Source organism: Pediculus humanus, genomic scaffold (assembly GCF_000006295.1).
Source record: "Pediculus humanus corporis 1103172107486 genomic scaffold, whole genome shotgun sequence".
Taxonomy (NCBI): domain Eukaryota; kingdom Metazoa; phylum Arthropoda; class Insecta; order Psocodea; family Pediculidae; genus Pediculus; species Pediculus humanus.
Window position 1 is genome coordinate 21,350 of NW_002987103.1, and position 25,291 is coordinate 46,640.

Consider the following 25,291-nt stretch of genomic DNA (forward strand, 5'->3'; position numbering starts at 1 on the left):
TTTACGTTACAACTCATCAATGTGAAACCTTCATATCCGTCACCAAAAAAAAAAAAAAAACTTTCAAACAATTTTTCACGTGAAATCCTTTGAAATTCTAAAGTGGTACTGAATTGGTATGACCCCTCCAGATACTGTAATTCCTGGGTGTGACCTTTAAAAACCAGTCAGTACATTTTTCATAATGCAATTTCTAAATATTTCTTTTCACTTATCTTTTCCTTAAGCAACTTGCAGGTATTTAATAAAAAAAAAAAAATTTTCTTTTTTCAGTGGGTTCCTTTACAATTATCCCTCTTTCTCTTCATTACATTGAAAATAAAAAAAAGTACAAAATGCTTTAAGAGTTTCTTATTAGATAAATATAATAAATCGAATAAGCAACTGTAAAAATTCATAAAAAAAAAAAAAGGTAAATAATAATGACATTGACAAAACGAATTCCAGTCAAGTTTAAAAAAAAAACAAATTTACTGGAAATAAATTTAGTAGTTGTTCTTTTTACCGTAAGCAGCGCTAATGACGGTCAAGGTTCAAAAATATTTAAGGTGTGGATTTTATTTATTTCTTAGAATAATAAGTTTTGACCAAAATTTGATGTTAATTAAAATTTAGATGAATTGCAATCAATCAATCAATTGCCATTAAAATAATTTTCAATGATGCAACAAAAGCATTTTAATTATGGTTGAATATAATGAACTCGAGATTTTCCTTTACTGATATAAAAAATTTATACTCACAACTGCTATCATTTATCCAGTTGCCTGAAACATTAACTGAGACATCATTTGATGCTCCATAATCATGTGCTTTGATTGAGGGATCAATTATTTCCTTTTCCGATTCTTCATCTTTCATGAGCAACCACTTATCTAAATCGGAATCAATTAGTGGTTCCCATTTCCAATCTTGTAAAGCTAAACTCATTGCTTGTAGAAGTGTTATTTATTGCAATGAGTATAAATAGTTGATTAATATTATTTAAGTTATTATTGAAGTTGTCAAAAACTGACAAAATTGTATTGTTTTGGGGCGCCATTTTGGCTCTGCAAAAAAAAAAAAAAAAGATAATTTTTATGTAACTCTTCATTCATTACACAGAACAATTAAAACTTAATATATATATTATTAAACTAACAATATATAGTCTTTAACATATAAAATTAACATAATGATTAAATTTTGAATTTGTTTTAAGAGGTGGGCTGGCTGGCACCTTCACCTTTCTCTTATTTTAATTATGTGAAGACGCTTCTTTTTCAGATAATAATAAATCTCAACTTGATACATATAAAACCTACGTATTCAAAATTCATAAAATAGGAAAACTATTATTGTGTTAAAAATATATTTGTGTTAATACAAGTTAATAAAATATTTTCTTTCTAATATAGGAATGCACGCCTGTATGTGATGGGCATTTTTCTGTGTTACCAATAAGTAGCACATTTAAAATTAACATCTTTTTTTTAAAAATATAAATCAAATTTATCAACTTACTCTTTTTCAGGTGACATTTTGTTCCACACAAGGTGTGGTAAAACACAAGAGGAAAAACTAAGCTCCCATATTTACGAAAAATCAATTTCCATAAATAACAATTGAACTTTCGACCATTGAAATTTTTAACGACTCGCGCAAGCGTGACTCGAGAAAATTAATAAAATTGATTACTTTAAAAAAATTTTTTTCTTTTATTGACAAAAAGTTAAAGATTTAAATTTTTTAAAAAATATAGGTAATATATTTTTAACTATGGAATTATTTCATATTATGGACGTTTTATTATTTCCAAAAAATAAAAGGAACCTCTTATGATTTAATCCGTATTGTTTTGAAACGCCACCATTTATGTTTTCATTCAGAATAAAAAATTATGAAAAACTAAAAAATGGCTGAACAAGACGCAAATAATTCTTCTAATTCCTTTAAAAATGAAAGTAACCCAAATCCAGAAAATGTTTCTGGTTCTGAAAATGAAGAATTAAATCCTTCAGTTAATGAAAGAATTATACAACCTGAAAATGAAAATTACGAAATGGAATCTTATTTATCTTCTTATGGTATGTTTAATATCGATAATTTTAATTTATCTTTTTTTTTTTTTTTTTTTTTTTTTAAAAAAAAAAATAGTCTAATTTTTGAAATATGTATGAAACCGAAATTTTCAACAACTCGCTTTAAAAGAGTTATAAAATTATTTTACTTTGACCTTGCTTCAATTAAGTAAAACCATTCAAAAAAATTTTCCGTCATAATTAAAAAAAAAAAGTTTAATTTCAGAGTCTCCGGCTAAAAAGGAAGAAAATCCATTTTCTTTTAAAAAATTTTTAAATCAAGATTTATCTGGTCAAAGGAATAAAGGTGCCAGAAAAAAAGTATATCCAACAGCTAGTCTAAGTTCAACAAAATCCCATTTAACAGATCCTAGGTCAAGCAGAAGTCAATCAGAAGGGAATTCCAGAGTCATTGGAAATAATGATGTGTCATCAGTCCTGCCAGATTTTGTTCAAGATCATTTGGTTATAGAACAATGTTACCTCAATGGTAGTTCTTCTATAAATATAGATAATTTAAATCTTCAAAATTTGCCAGATTTAAATTTAGAACACCAAAACATTCATTTTTTATCTAATTCTGATAGAAGTAATAATCAATCTAGACAACCTCTAAATTCTTATTCGAATAACTTGCCAGATTTTACATTAGGCGTAAGAAATATTGGATCTGTTTCTCAGTCGCATTCTAAAAGTGATAAGCTACCTGATTTTACTCTCAATGCAGGAACCAGTTTAGAATTTAATAATGATAATAATGTTAGTTTTACAAATAAAGGAGCGAGAAGAAGAAATAATGGAAATGAAATTAATGAATCTAGTCATTCAAATAGATCTAGACCACAAATGTCTTCTTCTCCATCTGTCCCTCTTGACCTTCCCTCTTATGACAATACCAATGAATCTAATCCTAATTTACCTAATATTCCTTTTGATTTAACCATACCAGTTGAAGATAAAAGCTGTGGTAGCAGATGTCAAGGTCCTCCTGAAACAGTGTCAAAAAGCCTTCCTGATTTTTTATCCGATGGTCCTATCAAAAAAGAAATGGATGATAATTTAAAAAATAATAGAGGGAATATTCCATTACATTCAAATAATGTGACATTTCCCGAAACGACTACCACTAGAGTAAGTTAATATTTTTTTTTTTTTTTTAAAAAAAAAAAAAAAATTATTATTGCCATGCGATAATATGATATTGTTTTTTTTTTTAGTTTGAACATGATAGATTATTAAGGGAAGTAGATTCATTAAGATGTCAAATAGTTGAAAAAAACAGAAGAATTGAATTATTAGAATCGGAACTTGAACATTTACAAAGTACAGACCAAAGAGAAGCAGCAAGTTTAGAATTTGCTTTTAAAGAAGTCGAAAATAATTTGAAACATACAACAGTAAGAATTTAATTAATTTAATAAAAAAATTCCAATTACACTTCAATAATTTATTTTATTTATTTATTTTTTTTTTTTTTTTTTTAGAAAAGAGCAATAAATGCTGAGGATTTAGTTTATAAATTAAAACAGGAAAACAAATCGCTTAAATCAGAAATCTCTATGTTAAGATCAGAAAATATGAATCTTAGGTTAGGTAAATTTGAATCGCACAATTTGGAATCAAGAGAAAGTAAAAATCACAAATTAGCTAAAGAATTAAGAATGGCTTCTAACATGGCTGAAAATTCATTGAGATCATTGTTAAGTGGAATTCAGCATTTAAGAACGATTGCTTCTTCAATGGAAAATTTAAGTAAAATTCCAGAAAATGCTGAAGTTTGTGAGACGTTCATAGAAGAAGATTCAGCCTCTGGCCCTGCTGTATAATTTTTGAATAATTATTTTAAAATTTATAAAAAAAAAAAAAAATTGTAAATAATGAAACATTAATTTTTTTAAATATATTATAACTTAATTAAATAATTTTTTAAATTTTTTTTAAAATTTTTAATGCAGGGTTTAAGGTTTGACGAGTAAAAAATTAATTGAAAAAATTCATCAAAATTAAACTAAAAAAATTTTTATTTTTTTTTTAATTTACAATTTTTATGATTTAAAAAAAAAAAAAAAAATTTTTTTCAAGTCATTAGTAATGTTAAAAAATTTTCTTATTTATAAAATAAGAATAAAATGAAAAAAAGTAATTAAATGTTTATAAAGGAAAAATTATTCGCTGGTCAAATTCACATTGTACTTTTCACATTAGTATTAGTAAGAGAGTAGAGCAAGTTTAATTTCTATTGCTTTTATAAATTACAAAAATTTTGAAAATAGCACAAATGTATAAAAAAAAATATATAAATTGAGCATTTAAAATAAAAAGTTCACTTTAAATGTGTTTTATGTTGTTCACAATTCATTTCGATTGTGAATTAAAATCAAATACACATATTTGATTTTATCTGAGTGAAGAGCAATTTTTTTAATTGCAAATTATAAAATTTAATGTTTCGCTTTTTGTTTATTTAAATGTATCATTTTAATCTTTCATTTCGCCTTCCTCATCTTCTTCTTCAACGCCTCTTATGTACAGTACATTGTTGCATCTGACCAAAACTTCTCCTAAACTACCTGTAGGTTGACCACTTATGTATTCTTCTGTGTTAGCTAACTGTAAATTCATATATCCATCTACAGACACTAAATACCCTTTATATTCTTGCCCCCACTTCAACTTAACCATGACCGGTTTACCGGTTAAACTGTTCAAGAATGGTTTAGGATTAATTGGCATAGTAGCCATTTTTGAAAAATTTTTTATATCACTTTAAAGACAGAAATTAATATAAAAGGATTTATAAAATAATTCAGTTTTAATATAACTGTTTTTTAAATTACACTTAAAAATTAAAACAAACACTAACTCAGTATGATAGTAGCATCATTGTCATAGGATAAATAAGTATTAAGAACGCGGTTTCAAATCTCGGAGGCATTGCATTGTAATTTGTTGTCGTCTGGTAGGGAAAAGTATTTAGAAAAATCAAAATGTTAAGCAATTTTCAGATGCTGGGAAAATATGTGATGGTAAATTTTAAATTATGATAAATCTATTTAATTTTTTAAAGTACTCTAATTAATAAATTATTTTTAAATTTTCATTTTATCTAAGGAGTAAATATTTACTTTCCAACTTGTCAAAAAAAACCTCTACTTCATATTGTTTTGTTACTTTGACTGCTTATCTATTAAAATCATTAAAAATCAGTAATTTTCTTTAATATATTTAAATAATTTTTATTGAAAACTTTTCTCTTTATTTTTTTTAGAGGCTAGGCACAAGAAGCCTACAAACCTCCGTCAGCAGGCATTCTGATAATTTATTTGTAGTAAGTTTAAATTTTTTTTTATTCTTTTTTAATATTAATAAATCAAATATTACAATAAATATTAATTAATTTTACAAAAAATTTTTCCAGCATAGAGACACACCAGAAGATAACCCTGATGTCAATTTTGATTTTACTCCTGAAAATATGAAGGTAAAGTTTTTATTTATTTATTTTTTTTTTTTATAGAATAAGTATTTATTAAATAATTTTTTTATATGTTATAACATTGATTCTTGGTTTAGAGAGCAGAAGCTATTATGGCTATTTATCCTGAGGGGCATAAAAGAGCAGCACTTTTGCCATTACTAGATTTAGCTCAAAGACAACATGGGTGGCTACCTATATCTGCTATGCATAAAGTAGCAGAAATTTTAAATTTACCCAAAATGAGAGTTTATGAAGTTGCTACTTTTTACACCATGTATATGAGGTATTCATAAACATTTATCTCTGTTAAAGACAATTTGTACCTTATTTTATTCTACTTATTGAATAAAATAAAATAACTTGGAAAAAGTTTAACTATTATTAAAAATTATCAACAATATTTTTTTTTTCACTTAGGAAACCAATGGGAAAATATCACATTCAGGTTTGCACTACAACTCCTTGCTGGTTAAGGGATTCCGATTCCATTATGAATGTAATTAAAAAGAAATTAAATATTAATGTTGGAGAAACGACCAAAGACAAATTATTTACATTATCAGAAGTTGAATGCCTTGGTGCATGCGTTAATGCTCCTATGGTACAAATCAATGATGATTATTATGTAGGTTTAAACTTGAAATTAAGTTTTAACATCTCAATTTTTTAAAATCATATATGGAGTATTACATCAGATATTGATTTTTTATTATCAACAGGAAGATTTAACTGAAGAAAGCATGAATCAGATATTAGAGGATTTAGCAAATGGTAGAAAACCTAAAGCAGGACCTCAAAGTGGGAGATGTTCTTGTGAACCACATGGAGGACTAACGTCTTTAACTACAGAACCACCAGGACCAGGAGTCGGAGTGAGATCTGATTTGTAAATATACAATTAATTATTTTTTTTTTTTAATAATCTTTTTTAAATCAATGTGATTTACAATTAACTTTAAATATCCTAAAATTAGGTATATTTATTTTTTTTAGAGAATTTCTTTTTAAATATATGAAAGATTTCAGTGTAAAAAATATTAAATTTATGTTGTTTTCTGTATACATAAAAATATTACAAAAGCTTATTTAAAAATTAATGTATAATTTTTAGTCTCCCTTTTTATTATGTTTAAATAATGCAACATGAGAACTTTAATATTTATTTTTATAAATCTCAGTCATATCCAATATTATCATCATTATCATCTTGATAATCAAAATCATGAGTTTTAACATCGGCATCTTCGCCAAATTGAAGAATATTATCAATAGTTAAAAGAATGTCACCGATATTTTCTTCATTTTTAATATTCAAAGGATGAAATCTAACTAAACTATAATCTTCAATTATTTGACCTATTGCTTCTGTTAGTGACCTATATTTTCCACTCCATAAAGATTTTGATTCTAGGGATCCAAGGAGATAATGAGGATCAGGTTCTAAAAAACCATCTAATTGAGCTTTTTGAATTTTTTTCAATTGATCCATTTTACTAATTATATTCACATGAGGGAGTTCTAAATTAATCATAACGCTTAAAGCTGCCATTGTACCTAACAAAAAAAAATTGGATTTTGAATTACAGAAAACTTTACGAAATAAATAATTTATGCAAAAAAAAATATAATACCTGATATAAACTTGGCACCATCAACCATAAATTGTGCATCTAGTAAAAACACACAACATAATCTAAATCCCCATTTTTCTAATAAATCAACTAATTCTTTCATTGTATTCATATGAGTGTATAATTCTATTTGTCCAGGACAATCAAATAAAATGTAATCGTCATCCATGTCTCCTAATTCTTCTTTGAGCCATTCACTATTTTTTAACAAGTATCTAAAAAGTTTTAAGTAAAAATTAAATTTGAATAGTTTATTTGTGTAATAATTAAAAAAAATTATATTTAAAAATTATTCAGTTTACTAACTCCATGCAAAAGATGAGACCACCATTTGGACCAAAATGCAAATCTTCATCTTCCATTGCATCATCAACTTGAATTAAATCTCTTATGTCTGCCAATGGATTGTAATTAAAATATTCAGCAGCTGGATCAAGATTAACGACATTAATAGTTCTGTTAACACTACTCGCATGTTCACTTAATATCGAGCAATAAGTGGACTGGAAAAAAAAAAAAAAAAATTTCTTTATTAGTTTTGCTAATTTTGTCACTGATGTTTTGCTATGTTAAGGGCATGTTATTAATGATTTTAATAAATTTAATAATCACATGGTAAAATTCTTTTTCAGTAAAAAATACTTTATTGATAATTTTACTATAATAAAATATAAAATATTCTTATCGAAAACTATTCTATAATGTAAAATATTTACTTTTCCACTGCCTGCAGGTCCAACCACCAATTGTGCGTATCTCATGATTTAAAAATTAATAAAAAATTATAAATTAAACTACTTTAATTCAAGTAAATAAAACTTATAGTAACGGTGTACTGGTAAACAAAAACTTATGTAAAATTAAACTGTCACATAGCTGAATAAAAAATGAGCCTCGCAGTGCAAAATTTACAACATGTTGTCTTAAAAATTTAACAAAAGATTATTAAAATAACAAAATTAAACAAAACTACAATAACTAATTTTTACGGATGGAAATATTTACGGTAAAATAATTATTCACTGTAATTTCTTTATGTTGGCTGCCCTGCATTAATTTACAATACAATTTAGTTAGACAATGATTAGTTTAGATAAGTACTATAGGTTTAATTATAATTTAGATTTAAGGCTAATTTATTATTTTTTTATATTATAATTTATTGCAATAGTTAAAATTTAAGAACAGTAAATATGGTGCTATTTATTTAATGTAATTAATTTAATTAAAATGTTTAGATTTGTTTTTTGTTTTTTTTTTTGAAAATCACTGATTAATAAAAAATGTCTTTCATAAAGTACTTGTTAATTTTGTTTATATACCTATTATACCTCTAAAGTATAAAAATGGCTTACGTGAGTGTTGCTGAATGGCGACCTGAACAAGTTACTGAGTGGCTTAAGGGTTTAGATAACTGTATTGTGTCTTACATACATTGGTTTTCTAATAATGAAGTTAATGGGCAGCAACTTCTCAATTTAACTCCAGATGATTTGACACATCTTGGTGTTTTTAAATTGGGACACCAGGAGTTAATTTTGGAGGCTGTTCAGCATTTGAGAAATTTTGTAAGTATTTTTTATAGTTACTTTTGTAATTTATGTTATGTAATAAATAATTGTAAACTCACTGTAATTTAATGTTTTAGCATTATGAGTTGGATAGAGAAAATCTGCAACTTCTGGCCTTAAAATTGTCTTGTGCTGCTCATAGCCTTTACAGCGAAATTAGAGATCAAGCTGAAAGTTCTTCTGTGCCTACTCAAATAATGGCTGATGTTGCTAATGTAATTCACCATGTAAAACCTTTAGTTTCTTGGTTAGACAGGTAAATTTAATACTTATTTAAACTTATCTAGTACTTGTTATTTTTTTAACATATAAATATGGGAAAATGGAACTTTATTTATATCTCGTTTAAAAAAATTTTTTTTTAAATTCTTAATTAAAGGCCACCTTTTGCTGGAGAAATTCAGTATACAGAATATAAGTCGCAATTGCTAAATTTAAGTCTTGAAATGGCTACAAGTGCTCAAAGAGACAGATTTGCCGAAAGACCTGTTGCTGAAATTCGAAATTGTTCTTTCAAATTAGCTAATCTTGCTGATTCGATCATACAAAATATAACAAATCCAATGATACTTCAACCAGCAACATTAGATTTAGCTACCATTAAGAAAAAAGCAGGGGAAGAACTGGTAAGAATCATGTTTTGATTTATCTGTATTCTTATACATTTTTTACTTATAATAAAATTGCTTTCTTTTAAGGATTTCTTTCTTGTGCCAAGTTTTCATGGTATTCATCAAATAGGTGACATGAAATTAAGTTCTCCTGCTCATCAATCTGGAAAAATTCAACAGGGTGATGAAATAGTACAAGTTAATTATCAAACAGTTGTCGGTTGGTCTAGGAAAAAAGTTTTGGCTCTTTTTGAAGAAAGTCCAAATGATTTATTGCTTACTTTGAAACGGAGGCCTCGACATGTAAAAATGTATGGTCAAATTTACATGAAGCCTTACAGGTTGCCTAGTAGGAAAAGAGCATTACCATTTTCAAGGTGGAATGATAATTTGCCAAGTCCAAGGCCAGAATTACTCACGATTCCTGATTTTGATACGACCAGGTACGTTTCATTGTTTTAAACAATTTGAATGATAAAAATAAGGTCAAATTCATTATCTGTTTATTTCCTAGAAATTTATCGAAAAAAGTTGAAAATAATGAGTCTTTGTCATTGGAACCATCGGGAACTTCTAGTAGTTCTGACGAAGAATTTGGACAAACCTCTGATACTCAGAGTCCTTTATCAATGAGGTTGTTTCTTACAAAACCAAGAAGTTCCATACAAAGAAGATTTACTTTATCCGGACCACCAAGACCTTCTGCTCAAAGTGAACAGGTTTTTATTTGTTTTCAATTTTTTTTTTTGTAGTTGTTGTATTTTAATTTATTTACTTAATAGTATTCAAAAAAAAAAAAAAATGATTTTGTTTTTATAAATAAAGTTTTGGAGAGAACTTCAATTGGAAAAATCTTGGAGAAGTAATCAAAGCAATAGTCAGATAAATAATTCAAGTGCTCAAAATGTAGGAAGTAAGAACGGAAACATAAACGAAATGTTTCAACTTCGAGATAAATCGGCCAGTTTAGGAAATTCCATTGCATCGGCTTCATCGCGATCAACTTCTTGTGTTCCTTTTACTAAAACAAGAATCGGTAGTGTTAAATTTGATTTGTCGAAATTTGATAATGAAATAAAAAATGATAAAATTATTTGTACGGAAAAGGAGAAAAATTCCCAAGTTGCTGTTGTTGTTGCTGCCGTTCCGGACGTCGACGGATCGACTACCGTAGAAACGAAAAGTGAAAATAAAAAAAATTTAACAAACAATGATTCGGATGAAAAAAATTGCGTTAATTTAACGAGTCAAACGACAAATTTGAGCATAACGGAATTGAATAAAATTAAAAGAAATGCTTTTTTCAATAACATGGAATGTTGTTCGAATACTCAATCGAACGAAACGATCGATAAATTGGTGAGAGAAGGAAGTTCGGACAGAGTGAAAAGAGTTATTGAAAATTTCAAATCGGAAATAATAAATAAAAGTAAAAAGGATTCAACGGAAATTGAAATTGTTAAAAGTCCGGGAAAGGTCATGGAATTGGTTGAAAATTTTGAAAAAAAAGAAAACATGAACCCCCCGACCGTTAGAAATAAAATCAATTTGAATTTGATGGGGAAATCGATTCGTGAAAAAAATAATTTAAATAAAATCTGTGATATATCCGTTTGCAATAATGTAAATAATGAAAATATTAACGAAATGAAAAGAAAATCGGATGACGACAGCGTAAAAGAAATATTTTCCGCCGTCGAAAACGTGAAACGTTTAAATTTAAATGATAAATCATCATCCGACGAAGAACCTTTCATTTCAACCGGGAAAAAAAATTTTCAAGATGTTGTCGAATCTAAAACAAATAATAGTAATAATAATAATAAATTTTATAATGAAATAAATGAAAATAATAATAATAATAATTTTGATAAAACGTTGTTTAAAGATAAAAATGACATCAGCATGATATCATCAGGCGAGAGCTTAAACATAACGGACGAAACAAAAATAATCAACTCGGAAGAATCAAATCAAAATGAATGCAAAATGGAATCTAACAAGGAAGAGGATCAAATGTCCGCGGAGGCTCTCATTACGACGACGACGAATAATAATGAAAAAGAATCGTTTAAACCGATACCGGCTCAGAGAAAGAGTAAAATGACGGGGGATTCAAATAAAAATCTATATCCCCTCCCGCCTAAACCGCGTACGAAACTTCCCAATTCTTCATCTTCTGATGATAATAATGCTCTCTATCATGGCGTCGTGAATAAGAATAATGAAAAACCACCGGAACCTCCGCCGAGACCGGATAGTACTTTTTTAAAACTTCCAAGCATCAAAAGTGGAAATTTTATCGAAATCGTCAATAAGAAACCGGGGAAAGATTCGACGACCGTGGAAAAAGGACTCACCATATCCGCACCCCTCATCACGATGATGCCTGAAACCCCTTCGTTACCTTTAAATTTACAACCCGTTTCTCCCATGCCATCATCCGTTCCATCGGAACGTAAAAAAACGTCAAAATCATCATCATCGTTCGGTTCTTGTTCGAATGAAAAGACTAAAAATTCTGTGAGCACTTTGGAAAGTCTTAAAGCCATGTTGACTCTGGGTAGAAGAGCGACGAACGTCAACAGTCCCCGTTCGATGAGAAAGAAAAACGCCATGCTTGCAAGTGAGTGGTAATCAATCATCTCTAAAAATAAAAATTTTCGTTGTCACTATAATTTTAGTGTTTTTGTTTTTTTTTTTTTGTTGGTTTTAGAAAAACGAAATGTTAGCGTGAAAGAAATAACTCCGAATGAAAATTGCGGATACCTTTATTATCGTAACAGAAGAGGTTTGGCCGTTGCTTCTTGGACGAAATTTTTTTTCGTTTTGCAAGAATCCAATTTTTACGGGTTTAAATGTAGGGAAAGCACAAAAGCGGATCTTTTCATACATTTGCCAGGGTTTACTTGTACGCTCGCGGAAGAAGTCAAATCGAAAGATTATTCATTTAAAATTTATCACACGGGTTGGTTTTTTCACACAAACGTTAAATATATATACTCGCAGAAGGGAATTAATCAATTTTTTTTAAATATTTCAGGTACGGTTTTTTATTTTGCGGCAAATTCGCAAGAGGATTTACAACAGTGGTTGGATTCGATAAACGTTGCCATTTCGAATCAGGATGAAAGAGGAGGAGGAGGAGTAGTAGTAGTACCCGACGTTGTTAATTTTAGTCAAACTGATTCCGACGACGATTCGGATACGGAACCCGAACCTGAAACTTGTTTTCCAACGAGTCCGAAAATGAAAAAGGTATTGGGGTCATCGTCACTTCCCAAACCGGCAAGAAGTCATCAAAACTTGGCGTCGGATTCGAAGAAAAGGTAATTGTAGAAGGGAAGAAGGGGGGGGGGAGAAAATAATTCGATTAAAATATTAAGAAATTAACCTTTCCCCCCTCCCCCCCCGATTTAATTTCAGCAACGAAATGCAAAGAAGATTCGGATCGTTGAAAAAATTAAGTACGAGAAAAAATTCAAACGCGAGTGAGACGTCATCGTCGGATCAGGGAGGAGCTAGTTTAGATAGGAAATATTTGAGATTTTTGGGACAAAGAAATTCTCCGACTCCAGTACCGACAACAGGTTTTAGAAGTTACAGAAGAATAAATCCAACTCCAGTACTACCAACCAAAACTGGTACAATGATGAATTGATGATGTGAATTTGAAAATTTTTTTTTTTTTTTTTTTTGTATAAATGAAAAAGTGTTTGTTAAAATTATGGTTTTTTTTTTGTGCGTTGGTGACTGATTTTCAGGAAAATCTACAGCCAAAGTCAAAGGATTGGAAAATAACGTGGAAACGTCGACGATTCAAAATTTGGGAAATGTGAGGGATCCTCCAAAACTTTCGAGGAAACCGTTACATTCGTCGAATCCTTCTTTGGCACATCCGGAAATGGCCGATTACAGGTTTTTCTCTTTCTCTCTTTTTTTATAACGTGCATTTCCTTCTTTTATTTAGTTTGCTTTTATTATTATTATCGGTTTTTTATTTATTTATGTACCTGCAGAGTCACGCAAGAAAGATTAACGGAATTTCGAAGGCTTAGAAATCAGGGGGGAAACGTTGGAGATTCCAACAGGTTTTTAACATTAGAGCAATTCATGCAAACAATGCAAGAAGATAATTTTCGAACAAATAGAAATCGAGCACAAGAAATAAACGGGTTTATAACTCTCGAACAATTTTTATTGAGACAAGAAGAGGAACGTCAGAGATCCATTGTTAAACCTCAAGAAAGGCCTTCAACGTCGAACGATTTGGGTAATGGCGAACCTTCGACGACAGTCGAGTACGACGAAGAAGAACGAAGATCCAGACCGGAAATGAATAATTTTAACAGAGGTAACGGACGGACAGGGGGGGGGGAAATTTTTTTTTTATAAAAAGAATTTAACATCCGTTCATCAATTTCAGATGTTTCGGTACAAAATGGTCCGACGACATCGAACATTAGAATCAACCGTCCAAAGATAGCTGAAATAGATGAACCTTCCGGAGAAAGTAAAAATAAAGATTCGTCAAACGTTATTGAAGTATCGAAAAATCCTACAGCAGCAACAGCAGCAGCAGCAGCAGCATATAATTCGCCACCAAATTGCGGTGTTTCTTCATCGTCGTCATCATCATCATCATCATCATCAACATCAACGTCATCATCATCATCGTTTTCATCCGTTTCTTCGACCACGGCAAGCCGGTAAGAGTTGATGCTCGTCCTTCTCAACGTTTTTTTCTAAAAAAAAAAAGAAAGCGAAAAAATATTTTGTTTTTTGTTTTTAGAAACGACGCGATGAAAAAAGCGTTCGAAATGACACTCGATAATAATAATTCTAATACGTCGTCGAATGTGAGCCACAACGTTCAATCCGGTCAGGTATCCGGTCAGGGAAACAAAAGGATCACGTATCAGGGAATCGAATATCCTCCTGCTTTCGAACCTGAAACTTATACGCTACAACACATGCTTAAAAACCGGCAAAAAAATTATCAAGACTCTAAAAAAAAAAAACAATAAATTTTATAATATAAAATAAAATAATAATAATAATAATAATAATAATAGGAAATTTTTTTATTTTAATTCTTCGCTCAGTTGGCTCAATAAAAATAATAAAAAAAGTTTAAAATCGTATTTTTTTAGTAAATTTTTTTTTTTTTTTTGTTAAATCATAATTATTTTTTTATATAAAATAAAAAATACCGGAAATGATAAAAAAAAGTTTATATTGTAAATTATTTATATAACGTAAACGTTTTATATATATAGTGTTATTGTTACAAATTTATAATTTTATGTATTACAATTGATTTATAATTTATACTGAATCGAAATAAATGGCAAAATAAAAACCGAAAAAAATGATTATTATTATTTCAAATCCTAAATTCATTCCTTTTTTTTCTTTATGGTTTGTTTATTTATATTTAACTAATAATAATAATAATAATAAAGTCAACGGCCATACCATGCTGAACACACCGGTTCCCGTCCGATCACCGAAGTTAAGCAGCATTGGGCGTGGTTAGTACTTGGATGGGTGACCGCTTGGGAACACCACGTGCCGTTGGCTTAAAGAGCAAAATGAGAACAAGACAAAGTAAGAACCAAAAACAAAAAAATCTTGTTCTACTGTCGACCTGAGGCAGCTCGACGAGAACGTGAATTTCACTGCTTCTGACCCTGGCCACTCCAAAGATGTTAGTCACTGGAGCCCAGTTCAGGAGACAAATCGTTCCCATCGAATAAAGATGGACTCAGGAAGACCTTCAAGAATTGATGTGGATCTATCTTATAATAAGTGGCACCACCGAAATTCGAGTATTTGTCCCTAAGGAATCAGGGTAGAAACCTGGGATAAATACTTAAAAACCCCGACAAATAATGTCGTGTTTAATGGTGGAATAATAATAATAATAATAATAATAATAGGGAGAGGAAAAAAACGATACGTCATGATCGAAAGTAAAAAGAAATTTTTTTTTATTTATATTTGACACAAGTAATTAATAAACATCAAATAAATAAAATTTTATTATTATCACAGTCGTGATTTTGTTTTTTTTTAAACAAAATAAATAAATAAATAAATAATAATAAATTAACGATAAATAAATAAATTGAAAATAATTTAAATAAAATTTTTTTTTGGTTTTTAAATTAAAATTAATTCTATACCTGAGACTATACACAAATAAAAAGAAAAAAACCAAAGTCAATCTTTAACCGGTACAGGTTTATTCCTTCCATTTTGTAAAACAGAAAGAGAGAGAGAGAGAGAGAGAGAGAGAGAGAAAGAGAGAGGTTCTTGAAGTTCGTTAAATAATAAAACATTTTTTTTTTTTACAAAGTAATAACTTTAACTGTCGTTTGCAAATGCCAATTTTTTCCACCTTTCGATTGAAAATCATCTCGTACGTATTTCGATGAAAATGTTATCAATTCTTTTTTTCCATCTCCGTTTATATCAGCCAACAAAACTATAAAACAAAAGAAAAAAAAATAAAATTTTTATGGATCTTAAATAAAAATCACACATACTCAGAATGTTATTTGGGAAAATTATTTATAATCACGTGAGTTTTTTTGACGATCCACATCCGGTTCGCAATTTTTATATTTTAAACAAATTTGAATGATTTTATCTTCTGATAAATTTTTAACAATAATTTTACTATTGTTTAAACTTATGCTTATTATCGTTTCACGTATGACGTGTAGTAAATATTGATTAGAATTATTTAAATATTCGTCGTAATTTGATTTTTTTTTATTTATTGCTCCTCTTTTACTCCTCTGATAATTTGTTTCACTTTCTTGAAGCATTTCATTGTCGAAATATTCTGTGACGTCGAATCGATTTGATTTTTTAGTCGTCGTTTTCAATTCATTTTGTATTGTTTTCAACGTAACCGTAGGTTGACTAGTAAAATTATTATTATTATTATTAAAATTTTTTTTCGATTCCCATTTCCAAAATTTTAAAACGAGACGATTTCCTCCGTCAGGTTTTGTCACTTTTGGCGTGACACCTAAAAATAATAATAAAATTTGTAAATTTAATCAAATATTTTTTTCGGCTAACAATCGATGGATCAATTTTTTTTTTTCTATTTACAATATATATTTTTATCTTTGTAACTGTAAACAGAATTATTTTTATTATTATCATCATCTTTTATATTGACTGATATGCTGCAATTTTCCGGACAGTGACCCTCATTTTCCACGACAACTTTACGACCGCTAATAAAAATCGGATTTTTTATTTTTTTCTGATGTTGATGAATTATTTTTAATTTGTTTAAATTTATTTTTTCAGGTACAACATCTAAACTCTGTAGTAAACTGTTTAAACTTATAGTCTGTTGAGATTCTGAAACAATTAATTTAAAATATATATCGATTAAATTTTACATAATGTTAGAAATGAAGTTAAATTTTAAAACTTGATTCATTCTTTTGTTTAATTATTTATTTTAAATTTTATTAAAACCTTTTTTAGTAGAATTATAACAAGTGTATGATATTGTGTATTCATTTTCAAACATTAAATTATGAATTGCTGTACATAATTTAATGTGAATGGGATTATTTATTATTCTTCCAGTTTTCCCAGAAATAATTATCAAATAATTTTGATATGTCTGATCAGAATGAGTCTGTTCTTTAACATAAATAAATGAACATGATGTTAATAAATCTTGTACATCATCACCATTCACATCATATATTATCAAAGGAAAATCTAAAAAGTAACTCGTTTGTGATTCTCTAGTGTATTTGTAAAATTCCCATAGTTTCATTCCTACAAAAAAAAAATTTTATTTTATATTATTCACATAGGATAAATTGTTCAAATATGTTTATTAATGTAACTTTTAATAATGGTAAATTTTTAAAAATAAATACCTGTGGTTGAATCGATTGCTTTTAAAAAATTAGTTCCGAATAAGAGGCAGTCGTTAAAACCGTTTAATGTAATATCAATTAATTTACAATCAATGTCCGATGGAATTTTATCTAAGCTTATGTTCCATAATTTTAAACCATTTTCACCTTTAATAGATGTCAAACCTGATTTGATTGTGAAATTATTTGTTAGTCCTACATTTGAAATTCTTCTTGTGAAAAAAACCAAATTATGGGCACTGTTTGAAGTATCTGTGATTAAACTGATCGGACCATAAAATTCTACTCACAAAGGATTTATTTTAGTACAAAAAAAAAAAAATTTTTTTTTCTTTTAATTATAAATAAATTTTTTTTACCTATGTTATTTAATTTTTGATCCCATGATAATATCTTATTACTGAGTAATTTAGGAAAACAAGTACCATTGCATGGCAAAAACCAGACAAATACAACTGTTGTGAAAATACACAAGAGAACAGAAAACACAAAACAGAGTTTTCTAGTAGTAGAAAATATTTCTTTATTATTTTTAGGTTTTAATATTGATACTTCATCTGTATTAGAATGAAATCTAATTAAAGTGGTTCCTATATCACCATCAGTGTCTAAAAGCTTGTAATTTATAGCATTAGATTTATGATTATTAAATGGTTTTTCAGATTTCGAAGGATCAGTTTTTGTTATCCTATTAACAATTTTACTTTCATTCGAAATGTGTAACTCTTCTGAAGAACCTTCTGAATCACTATTGGACTGAGGTAAAGGTGAATATGCAGAACTCCTCCCAGTCATTTTTACAAAGTTTATTTTATTAATTCTGTAATTAAAAAATTAAATAACAGAATAATAACGGAATTTTTACTTAAATTAGTTTTTAAATTTCAAGTAATTACATAAAAATTTCCAATGGATAAAATTCAAGATTTCATGATTCCGATAAATTAACGATAATTTAAATGCTGACAGAAAAATTTGTAAAAAATTTAAAAAAATCATAGTTAAGAATTTGCAAATTTTAAACATAATAAAAAAAAATTGATAATCTTTTATCAAACTATCAAGTTTTATTAAAATTTAATAATGTATACACTAACATTCGAAACAAATTTTACGCTAAATATAAGCGGAAAAAATTTTATCCTAATCTCTCATGTTACATAATAAATTGAAAAAAAAAAATTAAATTGTAAAATAATTATGCTGAAATTTAAATGTAATTCTTTAAAAATAATGCGTACCATTAATAGAAATTATATTTTGTAAAAATTACTTTAATTATCAGTTTAGTAGTTCGTTTACCTAACATTAAAAATCGTTTGAAAAACACCGCCTTGTATTACATCGTGAAATTATCGCAAGAAAATTTTAAAATTAATACACACAGCAATCTTAAACAGCTGTGCAAAATCTTCAGCCATTTTTGTCTAGGTTTTTTTTCGTCTGAAGTTTTGACCACTATGAGTATGGCTGGAAGAACTATTAATTGTTCTTTAGCCCGATTGCCCACGGTAAATATTATATGTTTTTTTGGTAATATACTTTTTTTTTATTTAAGTTAACGGTTAACTTTATAAATACTCCAAATAAAAATAAAAAAAAATTACCGAATTTGATTAATGTATTTAAAAACTAAAATTTTTTTAGCACCTGCATAATAATTTAAATTTTTTAATTTAATTAAATTTTAAAAATTTTAGAGGGGCTTCGCCGCCCAAGCTGCTGCTGCAGAACAGCCTCAGCAGTCGTCAAATTCTCCCGAAATACAATGCACGGTTTTAAAAAATAAACTTATGGTGAGCTCCATGGATAACTGTGGTCCTTTATCAAGAATTACTATTGCTTTTAGGTATGTCATTTTAAATTATATTTTTGAAGTTGATCATTTTTTTTTTTTTTTATTATTAATATCATGCAGGTTGATTAATTAAGCATCGATTAGTTAGAAACATAAAATTATTTTTTGTATGGTATTAAGAAAAAGAGATAAAAAAAAAATTAATATTTGTAAATTTTTAAAGTATTTTAATTCTCCTTCAAGATCATATTTATCAATAAAAATTTTTTGTTGATTTTAAGAACTGGTCCTCGCCATGAAACAAACAAAAATCTTGGGGTTACTCATGTCATACGATCAATGGTTGGATGGTCAACTCGAACTTGCACTGGTTTTGCAATTCATAGAAATTTAGCACAGCAAGGAGTTCACTTAACTTGCACTGGAGATAGAGAAACTACTGCATTTAATGTTGTAGGAACAAGAACCCACATTAACAGTGCATTGAAGTATTTAAATGCAGTGGCCTGCTCCCCAGCTTTCAAGCATTGGCAAATTAGCGACAATTTGCCTCGTTTGAAATATGAAATTGGAGTGGTTCCACCTCTTGCAAAATTGTTTGAATCTTTACACAAAGTTTGTTTTAGAACAGGCTTAGGCAATTCCTTGTTTGTCGATAAAGAATATATTGGAACTCATACTTCTGACATGGTAAAAAAAAAAAAAAAAAAAAATTTGTAATTTAGGAAAATGAAAAAAAATTCCCTTAAAATAATTTTACTGATTTACTTTAGTTGACAGAATTTTACTCAGATGGATTTACATCCAATAGATGTGTCGTTGTTGGTCACAATGTAGACCATAAAGAATTAATTCAATTTTCTGAATGCTTAAATTTATTATCAAATGATATAAGCCCAGGAAATGCACGTTATTATGGGGGAGAAATAAGAAAAAATAAAAACTCACATTTTGCTCATGTTGCCATTGCAACTGAAGGAGTTGGGTTAGTCTTTTTCAAATACTAATAATAATAATATTTTATTCTTTTTATGTATTTAGTACTAATTTGATAAATTTTTTTTTTTTTTATCATAAATTTATAGAAAAAAAGATTTAAAAGAAGCATTAGCATATGCTGTCTTGCAGAAAGCTTGGGGTACTCATCCAAGTGTTGCTTGGGGAGGATCACCTTCTCCTCTGTATAAAAATGTAGTTGGCCCTGCAAAACATGTCGGTGCCACTTGCTTTAATATTAATTACACTGACAATGGACTTTTTGGTATTGTAATTTCAGGACCAGCTTCAAATATTGGAGCAGTAAGAAATTTTTTTTTCATTACATATGCACAATTACTAAATATTTTAACTTATAAACTAAAAAAAAAAAAGTTTCTTTCTCTTTTAAATACGAGAAAATAAATTTATTTCAGACACTTGGTCCAGCTGCAAAGCTTTTGAAAAGTGGAACAGTTTCAGAGGAAGATTTTAAAAGAGGCAAAGTTATGCTAAAATTAGAGTTGTTGTCTTCATATGAAAAATCTGATTATGTTGTTGAAGACATGGTAAATCAGTCGCTTGGCGGTGATGTAATAATTCCTGGACCATTATTGGCTGAAGCTTTGGATAAAATTAATTATGCTGATGTTAGCAAAGCAGCAAGTGCATTATCTAAGAAAAATATGTCTATGGCTGCAAGAGGAGATTTAAGAGAAGTTCCATACTTATCCGATTTGTAATGTCTTCATAATTTTGCTTTTATATAGATGTCAAAATAATTTGTTGTATTTACATTATTAAGTAAAAAAAAAAAAAAAGAAATTAATCTTCGAAAATGGTTGAACATCAATCGAGATTGTTGGGGGAAAAAAAATTTAACATTTTCATCCATTAAAGATTTAATTAATAAATGGTAATTAATAAATAAAAAAAGTCAACCTTCTTATTTATTAAAAATAGAAAATTGTAAATTATATCAGTTAGCAAATGTAAATTGTGATGAATAAAAATTATAATAAAATAAAAATGTGTTATTTTATTTTTTTAATTTTATACAATCAGGGATTCGAATCAAATTTTAATTTAAAGGAAAAAAATTTTTATCATCAGATAATTTTAATAATGAGTCCTATGGTGACCAGTCAGAATCTGATGATTTCGAAGAATCATTATTGAATTCATACTTTTTCCACATTTTAACAAAACTGAGTGCTTTATCTCTTTGAGCACTAAAACTTTCTTTAATAGGTTTTCTCCATTTTTTATGATCCAAATCAAGCATTCCTCCAATAATTTCTTCTGCAAAATTTCTTGGAAATAGTTTTTCATCTTCGATAATATGTGCAAAACCTCCATCAGTTCCAAAGCTAACAGCAAAATATGGCAAATCTTTTGGAATACTTCGTCTTAAATCTTTATTTCTAAAATCTATTACTTTTTTATTATTACTCCATTCTGTTTCAGACTCTGACAATGCTTTCTAAAAAAAAAAAAAAAAATTTTCAAGGAAAAATTAAATAATTAAAAATTAGAAAATTAAACTATTAAATACATATTTTGAAATTAAATTTTACTTGAAAGTAAATGGGTGCCAAATCGCAAATTTCTTTTTCCAACGGAACACATTGAATATAACAATGAGGAAAATGATTAAATGATCTGGCGCTTTCAAAGAAAATTGTATCCATTCCTTTTTCCGAAAACATTTTAGTCAAACACTGTTGATAAGTCTTTAACTCTTCCCAAATATCTTCATCTAATTTTCTAGAAGAAGCTTCATGCTGAATAGGTACAATAATACAATGACCTGTAGTTAATGATTCAAATTGAGGTAGACATAAATAGCATTTGTTCCCAGTTGATACAATCAAGTGTTTTGTATCGTTTCGATTGTCTAAACACATGTTACATCCTTCTAATGTTTTGTGTTTTTTCAAAGCTTCTTGCATTTTCATTTTTTCTTTTTTCTTTTCATTTTTTTCAATGAATTTCTTAGAAGTTGTCGCATCCAAATAGACATCATCTAATTCATCCAAATTGTTCACTTTTAATCGAGATGGAGCTACATAATCTGCTTTGGTTTCTTTTTTTTCCATTACAAACTGTAAATTTAAAAATTTTAAAAAATGAAAAAAAGTTTTTAAATAATTATGAAAAAAAAATTTAGAATCAAAACTAACCAAATTGCTTAAAGAGTGTTTGTCATTCATTGCTTCTTGCATACTCAATTTTTGCCTTTTAGTCGGAGGTGGATCACATTTATTGGAATATTTTTTAGTATATTGAGTATCAGTTAAAACGACAACTTCTTTTCTTTCATTTCCAGATTTTTGAGGATCTTGATTAGATTTGGCTAATTTGGCTTCTTCTAATTGAGCTTTGAGTTTTTCAACTAATTCAGTATTTCCCAAAATCTCTGCCTTTAATATTTTCGCACCGAGTTTATTAAGTTCATCGTTAGTTACAACTTTATTTTTTTCAGATTCACTTTTGTCAGAACTATTTGTAACAATTTCTTTTTCTTCAAGATCAGTGTCAATAATTTTATTTTTTTTCTTCCAATTTCCCTGAGAAGATCTTTGCCAAAAATTATTTACTTGTACACTAGATTCTTCATCTGGCTTTAAAAACATATTTTTATCTTTTCGAGATGGTAACTTAAAAATAGAAAAAATATTTTATTATTTTAAAAGCTGAAAGGTAAAAAAATTAAAATAAGTCTACTCATTAATAATATACATTTACAAATTGTAAATTATCATTAAAAAATGTGCCATATAATAAATAAATTAATTTAATTATCAGAATTGTGTATTATTACATTTTAATAAAACTTGATATCTTTTTTAATTATTTTAGAAAGAGGTAATACTTACATTCAATGGAAGACCTGTCCCATTATCTTTCCAATAGGGATTTAATTCTCTACAGTTAGTTTTCGGATTATACACATCTCTTTCTTTGGAAATATTAACTTTTTTATCCTTGTTAGAGGAATTGCTTTTGCTGATGGCAGATTCCAAAAAATTTTCTTCTTGTTCTCTCTGTAACTTTTTTTCTTCAAATTCTGCATCATCAGAGCTTGTGGAAGAAGAAGAACTAGTAGTATATTTACTAGGTTTTTCTTTTTTATGTTTTTTATATTTTTTCTCTTTTTTATGTTTTGATTTATGTTTTTTATGTTCCTTTTTGTGTTTACTTGCCATTGGTAACAGACTAACAAAAAGAACTTTAAAGTTTATTAAACTTCATTAAAAGTGAATTAATTTAAACAAAACATACAGTTAAAAGATAAAAAAAATACAACTTAAAAAAAAAATTATTTTACAAAATTACATATTATTATTTAATTACTGTTATAAAATTCAATTTCAAAAATATTTAATTTCCTCAACATTGACAATAAAATGCCATTCATACTCATGGTATCAAGAAGGCTTTGGTAGGAAACAAAGATACTAAAATTCTCGTCATTGCAAAATGATAATTAACACCTGCATTATATGTTTTAGTTATTATAGTAGTTTTAGATGTTATTTTTAATAAATGAAAATTTCTTTAATGAAATAAATTTTCTATTTTAATATCGACAGAAAATTTAATTAAATTTATTTTGGCTTTCGTTAAATTTCAAAGTTATAGTTTTTTTTTTTTTTTTTTTTTTTTTTATAAATTTTTTTTTTTTGTAATTGCAAAATGAGTTTTTCTGAAAAACAAGAAAATATTTCCAAAGATGACTGGATGAATCGACTGGAAAGTCTTCATATACAAAGATCAGATATTAATAAATTAATTATGAATTACTTAGTGACAGGTTGGTCAATGAAATTATTATTTAAAAAAAAAAAAAAATATTTCTATGTAACTTTCACTTATCCACTATTTTTTAATTTAAATTTTTTTACAATAACTTTTTTCTATGAGAAAAATTATTTACAAATACTATTTTTGTTCTTAATATATAAAATTGGAAATTTTAGAGGGCTTTAAAGAAGCTGCTGAAAAATTTCAACAGGAGTCTGGCATTTCTCCTGGAACAGCATTAGATTCGTTAGATGAAAGAATTAAAATTCGAGATGCTATTCAAAATGGAGCAATACAAGAAGCCACTGCTATGGTTAATGAATTACATCCTGAACTATTAGATAGTGATAGATATTTGTATTTTCATTTGCAGGTATAATATTAATGCTTAAAACCATAAATAAATAATAATTGTTTTAAGGTTTGTTTAAAAAAACTATTTTTTTTTTTTTTTACATAGCAATTGCATTTAATCGAGCTAATTAGAGCAAACAAACTAGAAGAAGCTTTGCACTTTGCCCAAGAACAATTAAGTGAAGCAGGAGAATCAGATCCAAATGCTCTTGCTGAATTAGAAAGGACTTTAGCACTTCTTGCCTTTGAAGAACCTCTATCTAGTCCTTTTAGTGATCTTTTACAACCATCTCATAGACAAAAAGTAAGTTCTAACTTTAATTCTCATTAATGAAATTATTTACAAATTATTTTTTTTTTTTTTTCTATATAATGAATTAATTCCAAATTTTATTTATTTTTTTTTTCGAGCAGATAGCTAGTGAATTAAATGCAGCCATTTTAAAAATGGAAAATCGAGAATCGACAACTCCTAAATTATCAAATTTACTTAAAGTAATTTTATGGGCACAAGATGAATTAGATAAAAAAAGAATTAAATTTCCTAGACTGAGTGATTTAGATAATGCAACAATAACAAATCCAAAGTGAATAAAATTAAATTAGTTTGTAAATGTAGGTGACTAAATCCTTTCTATTATATCATAGAGATGCACCGAGTGATTGCCTGCCTGTACGGAAAAAAAAAAATGCTTTTAATTTTATAAGAAATTTTTTTTTTTTTTTTTTCCTCAAATAAAAAACTAAAATGAATTCTTATATTATTATGAGTAAAATTAAATGGAATTAATAAGTGCAAAATTGTTATATTAATTTTTTTTATAAGGTTATAATTAAATTAAATAGTTTTCCTTATATAATGGACAAAGAAAAACTATTAACGATTTAGAAGTAATTTAAAATAATTATTAATATTTGCAGTTATTCTATTATATGTTCAGTTTAACTGCTTTTGGTGATTATTTTACCAGTAATATATATATATATAAGAAAAAGAATTTTTTTAATATTAACTAATCTTTTTTTTTTAATAGTGTATTTGTCATTTGTCACTTTTGTGATGATTAAATTAATAAAAATGCAT

General features: G+C 27.5%; 10 protein-coding genes across 10 annotated transcripts; 5 read left to right on the forward strand and 5 right to left on the reverse strand.

The window, feature by feature from the left end:
* Positions 1–678: 678 nt before the first annotated feature.
* On the reverse strand, positions 679–930 carry Phum_PHUM140080 (uncharacterized protein; the record flags this gene model as incomplete). The annotated part of the gene is made up of 1 exon (XM_002424584.1): positions 679–930. The coding sequence occupies one exon, from the start codon at positions 928–930 to the stop codon at positions 679–681; it is 252 nt and encodes an 83-aa protein (XP_002424629.1).
* Positions 931–1,894: 964 nt separating this feature from the next.
* Positions 1,895–4,293, forward strand: Phum_PHUM140090 (uncharacterized protein; the record flags this gene model as incomplete). Its single annotated transcript, XM_002424585.1, has 5 exons — positions 1,895–2,066; positions 2,287–3,191; positions 3,278–3,457; positions 3,545–3,846; positions 4,266–4,293. The coding sequence occupies 5 exons, from the start codon at positions 1,895–1,897 to the stop codon at positions 4,291–4,293; spliced, it is 1,587 nt and encodes a 528-aa protein (XP_002424630.1).
* A 245-nt stretch (positions 4,294–4,538) lies between these two features.
* Positions 4,539–4,802, reverse strand: Phum_PHUM140100 (membrane-associated protein, putative; the record flags this gene model as incomplete). The annotated part of the gene is made up of 1 exon (XM_002424586.1): positions 4,539–4,802. The coding sequence occupies one exon, from the start codon at positions 4,800–4,802 to the stop codon at positions 4,539–4,541; it is 264 nt and encodes an 87-aa protein (XP_002424631.1).
* Positions 4,803–5,024: 222 nt separating this feature from the next.
* On the forward strand, positions 5,025–6,428 carry Phum_PHUM140110 (NADH-ubiquinone oxidoreductase 24 kDa subunit, putative; the record flags this gene model as incomplete). Its single annotated transcript, XM_002424587.1, has 6 exons — positions 5,025–5,086; positions 5,329–5,388; positions 5,479–5,541; positions 5,634–5,821; positions 5,956–6,163; positions 6,258–6,428. Exons 1-6 carry the CDS (start codon positions 5,048–5,050, stop codon positions 6,426–6,428), a joined length of 729 nt encoding a protein of 242 aa, XP_002424632.1. The 5' UTR covers positions 5,025–5,047.
* Positions 6,429–6,712: 284 nt separating this feature from the next.
* Phum_PHUM140120 (uncharacterized protein) lies at positions 6,713–7,930 on the reverse strand (the record flags this gene model as incomplete). The annotated part of the gene is made up of 4 exons (XM_002424588.1): positions 6,713–7,092; positions 7,170–7,384; positions 7,476–7,672; positions 7,886–7,930. 4 exons carry the CDS (start codon positions 7,928–7,930, stop codon positions 6,713–6,715), a joined length of 837 nt encoding a protein of 278 aa, XP_002424633.1.
* A 585-nt stretch (positions 7,931–8,515) lies between these two features.
* Phum_PHUM140130 (uncharacterized protein) lies at positions 8,516–14,378 on the forward strand (the record flags this gene model as incomplete). Its single annotated transcript, XM_002424589.1, has 13 exons — positions 8,516–8,737; positions 8,818–8,996; positions 9,120–9,366; positions 9,439–9,794; positions 9,866–10,070; positions 10,234–11,977; positions 12,068–12,319; positions 12,395–12,680; positions 12,778–12,995; positions 13,116–13,269; positions 13,371–13,705; positions 13,778–14,060; positions 14,144–14,378. 13 exons carry the CDS (start codon positions 8,516–8,518, stop codon positions 14,376–14,378), a joined length of 4,716 nt encoding a protein of 1,571 aa, XP_002424634.1.
* Positions 14,379–15,533: 1,155 nt separating this feature from the next.
* Positions 15,534–18,068, reverse strand: Phum_PHUM140140 (uncharacterized protein; the record flags this gene model as incomplete). Its single annotated transcript, XM_002424590.1, has 7 exons — positions 15,534–15,545; positions 15,720–15,841; positions 15,938–16,378; positions 16,504–16,737; positions 16,858–17,169; positions 17,274–17,555; positions 17,699–18,068. The coding sequence occupies 7 exons, from the start codon at positions 18,066–18,068 to the stop codon at positions 15,534–15,536; spliced, it is 1,773 nt and encodes a 590-aa protein (XP_002424635.1).
* A 998-nt stretch (positions 18,069–19,066) lies between these two features.
* Positions 19,067–20,789, forward strand: Phum_PHUM140150 (ubiquinol-cytochrome-c reductase complex core protein 2, putative; the record flags this gene model as incomplete). Its single annotated transcript, XM_002424591.1, has 5 exons — positions 19,067–19,122; positions 19,353–19,761; positions 19,845–20,056; positions 20,157–20,370; positions 20,484–20,789. 5 exons carry the CDS (start codon positions 19,067–19,069, stop codon positions 20,787–20,789), a joined length of 1,197 nt encoding a protein of 398 aa, XP_002424636.1.
* A 389-nt stretch (positions 20,790–21,178) lies between these two features.
* On the reverse strand, positions 21,179–23,255 carry Phum_PHUM140160 (Cylicin-1, putative; the record flags this gene model as incomplete). Its single annotated transcript, XM_002424592.1, has 3 exons — positions 21,179–21,529; positions 21,624–22,706; positions 22,926–23,255. 3 exons carry the CDS (start codon positions 23,253–23,255, stop codon positions 21,179–21,181), a joined length of 1,764 nt encoding a protein of 587 aa, XP_002424637.1.
* A 490-nt stretch (positions 23,256–23,745) lies between these two features.
* Positions 23,746–24,798, forward strand: Phum_PHUM140170 (protein C20orf11, putative; the record flags this gene model as incomplete). Its single annotated transcript, XM_002424593.1, has 4 exons — positions 23,746–23,863; positions 24,030–24,226; positions 24,314–24,511; positions 24,622–24,798. 4 exons carry the CDS (start codon positions 23,746–23,748, stop codon positions 24,796–24,798), a joined length of 690 nt encoding a protein of 229 aa, XP_002424638.1.
* Between the last annotated feature and the right edge of the window lie 493 nt (positions 24,799–25,291).